The sequence below is a fragment of the Egretta garzetta genome, unplaced genomic scaffold (genome assembly GCF_000687185.1).
Source record: "Egretta garzetta isolate BGI_Z169 unplaced genomic scaffold, ASM68718v1 scaffold549, whole genome shotgun sequence".
NCBI classification, from domain to species: Eukaryota; Metazoa; Chordata; class Aves; order Pelecaniformes; family Ardeidae; genus Egretta; species Egretta garzetta.
Genome location: NW_009260840.1, coordinates 184,837 through 194,544, shown reverse-complemented (window position 1 = coordinate 194,544; position 9,708 = coordinate 184,837). Strand labels below are relative to the sequence as shown.

Genomic DNA, 9,708 nt, shown 5'->3' with positions numbered 1-9,708 from the left:
GCTGAGCTCCTTTTGCAAATAGCAAAGAGCTCCCAGCGACGCCGAATGTCTTCCTGTAGGCTTGAGAACGCAGTCAGAAACAGCCCAGCGCTGTTGGTGGCTCCTTTGGTGCAGGATGGGGCACAACAGTGGGTTTTGTGTTCCCCCTGCAAAATTAATTCAAAGCACACCAAGCCACGCACCATCCCTGAAGGCCATGACTGCTTTTTGGTCTTACTGGGGCTTTTTTTGTGTTTTGAAATCAAAATGTGAGGGTTTTAGTGGGTGTTTGTTCCTGTGCAAGGGGTGGCTACCGAGACAGGGAGACGCAGAGCTCAGCAGGAGCCGTTCAACCTGCCTGCTGAAATACCCCGAGAGTGGTTAAACTCACCCAGGCCCTGGCAGCAGGTTTCTCCCAAGAATTTAGTCTTTTTATATAAAGCTGGAGTCTGAGCACTATCTTTTAGCTCATCAGAGGAAAACAATCACTGCGTGTTTCGGTACCGAGGCTGCCATGCGTTGCAAAGGGGACTGGGTGCTGCAGCTCGTGTTTCTCTTGGTTGGGAGCATTTCGGACTCTGGGAACGCTCGGTTCCACGTCCCTCACGTACCTGGAGAGAAGTGATGGGGAGGGCCAGGAGAAGGGCCGGGTCCCTGCAGCAGCCTTGCCCTGCAAAGAGCTGAACCACTCCAGTCACCTCCACTGCCCATCAGCACCCGAACCCAGACCCCCTGGGGGGTGATGGCAGGTCAGGGGCAGCTCTGCCTAAATACTCGGGGTGGGTTGGGCAGAGAATTACATTTTTGGGGGGGATTAATGGGATTTATTACCGCCCTTCAGCTTGCAGGGATGGGAACAGGAGATGACGACCGTGTCAAGACAGGCACAGCCACAGTGACCTGGGTCAGCTCCTCCCTCCTGGCTGTGTCACCTCTCCCCTGCCTCGTTGGCCTATGCCCATCTGCACGTCCATCCTCCGCTGGATTCCTCCGTGCGGATCCAGCGTTGCCCATGCAGAGCGCCCAACATGGGGCTTGGCCTCCCACCCTTGGTAGAACTGTAATTGGAAAATAATTGCCACCCAAATGAGGATACCTGGCTGTAGCAGGTGGCTTCGGGTGACTCGCCTGATGCAAAGCCCGTGCTGGTCTCCAGAGCTTAAGAAACAGGCGGCTGCATTAAGGTGGAGAGCAGGAGTGCCTAATGGCTCATGGAATTGGTTTCCTCCTCTTCTGTGAACAAGGGTTGACAAATGGTTACTTAAAAGACCACAACTTGTTTTCCAAAGTCACTTAGAATTAGAGGGACAGCACAAATGCTCGTTTGTCAGCATGATGCAGAAATGCGGCGAGCTGCTAATTCGTCAAGCCCAACCTGAGGAACGCAGGCCTGCCCGCAGCACCCACACCGGAGCAGGAGCCGTCCCCTTCGCGGGAGAGCTGCTCGCTCCTGAAGCTGCTCCGGGTCGGCACAGCCCACGGGTGAGACCAGGCGGTTTCAGGCTTGTCCCACCTCCAGCCCAGCCCAAGAGGGCTGTGCCAGTGCGAACCAGGCTCTCGGCTCCTGCAGAGCAGGAACACTTTATAAACCAGCGGGACAACACAGACAGAAAATGAATTTGCAATATTAAAATTTCCAGGATTAAGATCCACTGGTGTTTCTAACTAGCCCAAAGAACTGCCGGAGTTTGTACGAAATTATATTGCTGAAAACTTGCCTTGGTTCCCCCATCTCCAATGACTGTAGAAGGGGTTTGGCTTATCAGACTCCAAACTGCAGGACATCGTGAGGCCTTAGGTTACCTGGAAGAGGACAGAAATGCTTTGCCATGATAAAATCCCCCAGGCACAACAGCGTGGGGAGAAACCTCCCTCCCTGCTCTCTGGTGATGAAGGCACGGCTGCACATCCAGCTCAAAGGGGCCAGCAGGTCCCTCCACCAGCCACAACCCAAAAGCCCATGGCCACTTGCTGGTGTGACAGTCATGTCCCTCTTTCTGTTGCACAAGGGCTGCTGAAGGCGCCAGGGGAAGCTTTGCCGTGTTTAGGTAGGGCTTACACAAACCCCAGAGGGAGACACAAAGCAACACATCAACACACGGTTGGTTACCAGCATATTTCTGAAAGCCACCAAAACAGGGGGTGCTTACAAGCGGGTGGATAATCAGGGCCGAATGAGTAAAAACGTGAATCGTGGCTGTCCTGAGTGCCCCCCCCAGCCCCTTTGGGGCAGCACTGAGCAGACCTGAGGTGCCTGCAAAGCCCGTACTGCTCACACAGACGTACGTGAGGCCAAGCACGAGGTGACCGTACGAACCTCTTCTGCTACACGCAGGCCCTGCAGGCTTCTCTGTCCTTCTGCCTTGGCGCCAGGGCCACCTCCTCCCCACAACGCTTGGCCCATGGTGGCCAGCGAAGCTGCCATACCCGGTACGACAGCTCCGGCTGGTGGCTGCCAAGGGCTGCTAACAGCATTCACACGGAAACATTTAGGAGGGGGAATGTAGTTAAGCCAAGCAAACGGCTGATCTTCCTGTTCATATCAATCTACCGAACTACACCGGGCAGGAAAAATCGCAGATGCTTTTGCTAAACACCCAACACGTATATAAAACGCACGCGCACATTTTCCATCACTGCTGCTTTTCAGAGCGCAATGAGAGATTTAATTACACACAAACTCTACTAAATCAAAAAGAGAGACAGTTGAAAATAGGGGGGGGAAAAAAACCATTTAATTCAATTTCTTTAGCAGCATCTTTATTGCAACAAAGGTTTTGTAATAAAACGCAGCAAAACTAATGTCTCCACTTTACATGATTAAAAGCCACGTAGCCAGAAAGGTGGGGGGAGAGAGGGAGACCAATAAACTCACTGGAGTGAGACATGCAATTTTGTTAACGCAAACAGCAGGCACTTCATGTTCTAAAATTAAACACCTGAACTTCTACTGTGCAGAACAGCCAAGTAAAAACCGCATGAAGATCTCTCTTCCCCTTCCAAAGGAGCGGCCCGGAGAACCATGAAGGGCACACAAAAAGTCTTTACAGGGTTCTGGTACTCAAGTAAACAGGCAATTCAAGGCAGTGTCCTAATCTGGCTGATTATTTCATTTATTTATACTCTATTATTGCCTCATCACAAGCCGAGCGTCACGCCAGCAGCAAACCAACCTGCCTTACACACGGACACACACAGCAGAAACACAACCTGCTTTAAGGGCTGGGACCCCCGGTTTCAGAGTTTGTGAATTCTCCGTAATTCGCCACACGGGCTCAGACGTACGGTGCTCCAGGGCTAAAGCACTGCCACACCATTCTGCTCAGAAAGTATTTCCATAGCCCATTCCCAAATGCCGCTAGTAAGTAGGGAAGGCATTTTCCATTCTAATATAATGAAGTTAGTTGCTTTTCAGAGCTTCACCTGGTGCTTTGAATTCATTATTTCATTAACAAACAAGTTAACTGAGTTTCTAAAAATTAAGCAGTTCTGGGTAGTTACTAATTCTACTTTGTTCTGAATAAAAAGAGATAATTGAAACCAAAGGGGTGGGTAGGGGGTGCAACTCCTATGTGAAGGGTGAAACCCAACAGCTTTGCTCATTGCACACTTGAGGAATTACTGGAAGTTGCCTCAAAACAGGGCTAAAGAACGCACTTCCACCAGAAACGAGCATGACCAACCCCAACCACTGCAAACGAGAAGAAACCGCTGGCATCACCACTCAACAACTTCAGCATCTCATCGCTCAGATCCCCGTATTTCATATATATTTTTTAATATATGAAATTAAAACATTCATCTCAAAGACACCTGTGCAACTAATATCCCCCACACGATGAAGGCTCAGTCCTGCCCCTGCTCTGAGCAGGTCTCCTGCTGGGCACAGGGCAGACCTCTGCTGAAGGCAGAAGATCCCCCAAAGGGACGTACTAATGTCTGGCTTGGGAGCAACAGGGACAGTTTCTCCTCACATGATTTTGCTCCACAGACAACCTCCCTTGCACGTGCTCCTCCAGCATCTCATTAGTTCTGCTAAAAACTCACATTAAGACGTTTTTTAGCATGTAGGAAGTGACAAAGTATAATCCTGAATATCAGACAGGCTGGAAATCTCCTCTGGAGTGACAGTACCATCTCCTGGACCGCAAGGTATGACCTTGTCCTGGAGCAGGCGACTCCAGCAGCGCAGAGCAGGGCAAAACCACCGCTCTGCATGCCAGCTCTGGTCCAGTGCTGGACCGACACCTCGCCATATGAGGTGCAGGACTACGACTGCCCCCCAAAATACTGATGCAACGGTCGTCAGCACTAGCGCCTTCCTACCTCTTCAGTCTCAACTGCAAGGGGCTTTGCCCTTCTTCCCGTGTCACTGGGAATTTAGTTGTTGACTGCGTAGGGCTGGGTCAGACCTCATATAAGGCATCTCTCACGCCTTCACCTACAAGCAGGCATCTTTTGCAAGAACTACAAAACTCTGATGATAAATCCTCTCAGCGTTTCTGCAGGGTAAGAGAGCACAGGGTCTTAAAGTGCTTAACTACTGTAAAAAGAAAAAGAAATTGTAGGAAAGAAAGAAATACATAATTTATGTTGCAAAATAGAGTACTTACAGTTCGTTGTACTTTAATAGCTTTTCGATATATATATATTTAAAACAAGGGAAGGATGCATTATTAAAAAGTTATATGTCAGCACTTATAATCACATCCTGTGCTAAATCAAAACCTAGCCTGGTTTACTTGCATAACATTTAGTTCTTCAGTTCCCCAAAAAGCACTGTCTGATGAAGGCCATTTTTGTTCTGTTTTTTAAACAAAAGGATTAAGTTTGTCTTAAAAATCCTATACATTTACATTCAAGGGTAATCACCTCTAGAAAAAGAACAAAAACACCCCAAAACCCAAGTTAATTTAATATAGAACAAAATATAAACAACCTTGGAAAAGGTGATGCTATTCACGTGTAATTTTATACATATATGTATATATGAACAGATATAGATATATGTATATATAATACAGCATAAACACATAAGGAACACAACGGAATTCCATAGAAACAGCTTATTCTTGTCTCTACTCACTGCCGTGTTGTTCTAGCTGAAATGCACCAGCACGCTTACCCGTCTCTCAACACTGACTATAGCACGCTCCATAGCGGTGCTGTGCTCACAACAATTAACCATTAAGAGAAGACATTATAGGAGCTGGGCTCCTTCCCTGCCGTGCCCTTCCCAAAACAAAACTGTAAGCCCGTTATTGACCTGCTAATGGTATTTTAACTGATCCACTTATAATCCCTGTGATCTGAAAAGCAGAAAACAGCCCAAACCAAACATCCCCACCTCGGAGGAAATTTGCATTTACTGCACGCCTGTTTGCTTTGGCTATCTTTTGCGTAACCCAAAAAACAGATCCCGTTCTCAGACACAGATTTTTTACAACCGTGTAACTGCACCAGCTCCGATAGCTTTGGTGCATATGCCCAGCAGCCTAACTGAAAAACGATGCGGTTTGATACAATACAGCCAGATTGTGGTAAATCCCGGAGTTTCAGGATCAAGCTGAACAGTACAAAAGCGAGGAAAATACAAGGTTACAACATGTGGAGCACTAAGAGCGTAAACACTGAGAGTGATTCCAGATTTTTAGAAGATGAAAAGAAAATCATGCTCTGCTGCTCTCTAGCACCAAAACAGAAAGAAAAGGAAGTTCTTAGCTTTCTAAGAAAACCATTAAAACTTACAGAAGTTTCAGAGGCAAGCCCCAAGGGGAGAATTTCCTGGATTAAAGAGAATAATTTTGCTATGGATTTCTATCTTAAATGACCTGTTGCAAGTTAAAAGTGACTTCACACACTTGTGATGCTTTTTAGCCAAGCCTGCTGCTTAGTTAAAACCTCACCAGCAAAAACACAACTGGGATTGCGTATCTTTTAGGCTTAGCGGGGTTACCTTAAGCTATACAGGAGGGGGTTTCTCAAATACAGCATCAGGATCATGCTACACAGCAGTGCTAGAAAGGACCCAGGAATGGAGGACTGGAGAGAGTACAAGCCTGGAAAAGAGTCCCTCAAATAAAGCAGGAAATTCAATGGAACAGTTCATATTGCCTCACATGTAGTGTTTGTGAGGTCTCTCCTCACTAAAGTCCTCTGTAGGCCTTTGAATTAGAGTACTGAATTTTAAAATCGTAACAGGATGCATATACCTATATCATGCTGATGTGATGGTAAGAAAACAGTATTGCAAAATCAGCTCCAGAATGAACATCAGGGAAGAATGTCAATGAGAAATGGGCTGCACTTTTAAGCTTGTTTTAAAATTTACAAAGTTTCAGCTCTTTGACTTAAGTTAGTTTGCATCTCAGAATAAAAGACTGTTATGCCCCATATCGCAGTAAAATATCATTTCACTTCCCCACTGAAATCAAGTACAATCAGGATAGGATCTCAAGCTGCTGAAAGAAAAAAAAGAAAAAAAAAAAAAAAAGGAAAAAGAAAATAAGAAAAAGGGTATGATTTACCCTAGGGAGAGAAGAAATCATTGAAAAGGACCCAGCATCAACTGAACTGAATCCAAAATTTAAATTCTTTAGGAGGCAGCTTAAAAGTCTTTCTTCTTAAAAAACAATTAACGCCTAGATAGGTGATGTGTCTAACTTGTGACCAGCTTCCAAGGAGTGAGACACATCCCTTTCATGAAGCATAAAAGCTATATGATAGCATTTAAAATGTAATACAAGTTGTAACCATTCAGGTAAACTCTTGCTGTGTAGTGAGTAAATGATCCAGTATTATGTAGTAAGATACCAAGGAACACACTGTAAAAATACATCAATTACATCATAATGCTTTTAAAAAGTGAAGATCTGGTGCTGTAGAAGTATGTTATTTTCAGTTTCAGCTCCTCCCCCAAGAGAACACCCATGGTACTGCATTATACCACAGACATTTGATTTTATTTACATCTTAAGCTTTAAAGTTAAGTGACCGTACTTTAATTTCCTGTATGGCACCAAATTTACTTTTAAAAAAGTGTGTGTGTACGTGTGTGTACAGGTGGCAGGCACCAAAATGCAACGTTCCATCCTATTTTCTCTAGTTTCCTACATCTCCTCGTTCGGTAAAGCAGCCAGTGGAGCAGAGTTCTGCAGAGGTCAGTTACATTGCCTTCAGGGCAGCAATATGAGAGCCCAGATTCTCTTGCAGGTAATACAGTAGATGGAGTTCATAGTGCTCTCCCGACTCAGGTACCCTTATACTGTGTCTCTCCTGAGGGTAGATCTAAAATATAAAATAAAATCATAAGTATCCACAAGAGTTGCGGGCACCAACATTTAAACCGGTCCCTGGAGCCACATTCAAAATGTTTACGTAATCTCTCTGCATCAAGCCTGCCCTTGAGCTCATACGCCCCATCCTCCATTGCCTGAACCCAGGGACAACCCACGGCACCCTCTAATCCAGCTAGTGCTATGCTGAGGGTGATCAGCCTGGCTGAACAGAGGCAGAGCCTGTCCAGGGCCACCACGTAAATCAGCACACTCCCAGTTCTGCGGTACTGCCCGGGATACCTGGGCTACATCTGCACAGAACTCCTGTGCAGATCTGCAGGTCTCCTTGGGAATGGCCTTAACTGCTCTTAACTGCTCATTTGCCTAATATTTTTTTTTTGTTCACTCATAAAATCTTCCTTTTAAAAAAAATGTTACTACAGTTTTATCCTGGAATTCCAAGCTGCCGAGCACAGCCATGTTACAAGTTCTGATTTTGGACTCCTCAGTCAGTCAGATACATTACCTTTACATCCTGGTTCTGGCCTTACCTGTAAGTCATATGGTTTCCCAGCTCTCACTAAAAAGCTGAGCAAAATACTAGTGTGTGCAAAGTGAACATTCTCATCCAAGAATCCATGCAGCAGCAGCAAACGGTTTGGTCTGAGAAAAGCAAGAGACAAACATTTCTAGACAGCATCCCAGAACCTGCCAGTCATTTCACAGTCCACAAATATCCCTTCAAAAACACTCAACAGAAAAATATATTTGCATTGAAGATGGCGATTTCACTATTGTAAATTGCTCTGGGTGGACATGTCTCCCAAACCTATTCTTTCCTCCTCTTCCTGCATATGCTCATCATGGTCACACCTTTCATCTGTAGGTCTTCTTTATTCTCAGAAGTATTTCCTAGCTTGGACAATACATTGATTAACACTTGCCCAGAATCACTGCTGATTTTCAGCTCTTTGGCAAGAAAGCCCATGGTCTCAGCCTCCTCTGCAGACCAGGCTGTGCTGATACAGCCTTAGAGCATGCAGAAAGCATTCTGATCAACTAATTTTTGTCTAGCTTAATATGGCTCTAAAGTGCTAATCATATAATTGAAGATATGTTTGTCATTTCTTTAGACATAAAAGATAGTCTTTAATTACAGCTAGGATAAAAGGGATTACATGGAATGGCCTGTAATTATGCAAATGTTCATTCAAGTCTATTAAGTTTATTAGTGTTGGGTTTTGGTCTTTTTTTTTTTTTAATTACTATTTAATACTAGCATTTGTGATTTCAGGAATCAATTGTCAAGAATAGGGAGATAAAAATGCATCCATGGAGCTTGAACTTTCGTGGTAGGAAAAGCAGAAGGTAAGAGTCAGAACCAAACTTACTCTGACGGAAACTTCTCAGCTTGCATGGCCACCGAACCTAGGTAATACCCCTGCTCGTTGTGATCCGGGTGGCCCATGTAACGCTCTGTGTAACCAGTGTCATAGAAAATCCACAGCGTGACGGGTGCTCCGGCAATGGCAACCTGCAAGTTCAACAGGGCTCTCAGCATCGGGAGGGGAATGACAAGACCTGACCCCCTGATCTGGGGATGTCCCTCCCACCCACACCTCTATCCCAGTGCAACTATAATTGCCCAGAACACACTGGTAAGTTTACAATCCACAGCCTACAGTGGAAAAAGAAAAGCAATCCTCACTCTCCGTCCCACAGTTCATACATGTCAGCACAGTTCAGCTATGACCCACATGTGCTGAAAACCAGAAGATCCTACAGACAAATCAGAATCAACACTGCACCTATCACCTGCAAGCCCTGCCAAGGGAAGTGGATTTTGTCCAAAATGCAGAGTGCTCTGCTTTCAGGTTGCAAAACCTTTGTTTATTTGAATGTCTACCAGAAACTGGGATCGATAGCTCCCTAGGACTCAGCAAACTACTTTGCATAGCTACCACCAGCCTGCAGAGAGGCTTGGGAAAAAAAGACCAAGAAGAAAAAAAAAAAAAAAAACCACCACCAAAAACCCCTTTGCAAGCCAGGTATTTTTAAAAGTAAAAATACAACAACCCGTAAGGACTTGAGACGAATAATTATTAAACCTCCCAGGAATATCCAGGTTGGACTTAGACAAAGCAAGAGTAACCACAAAGAACAAAACACATCCCAAGAGCAATATCCAGCTCTTAGCACACCTCTGCCTCCAAGACTTGCCCAACGGCAGTCTGGCTGTTTACTACAGTGGTCTGAAGTCACATAAATCACAAGAACCTCTTTTCAGTACCTCTTCCCATCCCTGGGTTGCCCTCCTGGCTGCTTCAGAACACACTGCTATGAAGCAGTGTGCGCAATGTGATCTGGGAATAGATCAGTCTGCAAAGAAACTATTCTCTCAGGGCAGGAAAGAGGGGAGGAGGAAGAGAAGGAGGTATTGTTTTTCAGCAGG

General features: G+C 45.4%; 1 protein-coding gene across 3 annotated transcripts in view; it reads right to left on the bottom strand.

Moving 5' to 3' along the window:
• Positions 1-2,790: 2,790 nt before the first annotated feature.
• Positions 2,791-9,708, bottom strand: part of DPP8 (dipeptidyl peptidase 8) — a 27,386-nt gene continuing 20,468 nt past the window's right edge. For 2 of the 3 annotated variants that reach the window (XM_009647103.2, XM_035902523.1), the window contains 3 exons: positions 8,648-8,790; positions 7,808-7,919; positions 2,791-7,266 (listed from right to left, as the gene is read on the bottom strand). In XM_009647103.2, coding sequence (XP_009645398.2) covers positions 7,144-7,266; positions 7,808-7,919; positions 8,648-8,790 — 378 coding nt within the window. In that variant the 3' untranslated portion in view covers positions 2,791-7,143. Of the gene's footprint in view, positions 7,267-7,807; positions 7,920-8,647; positions 8,791-9,708 lie in introns of those variants that run through there. The other variant, XM_035902521.1, reaches the window with a different exon arrangement.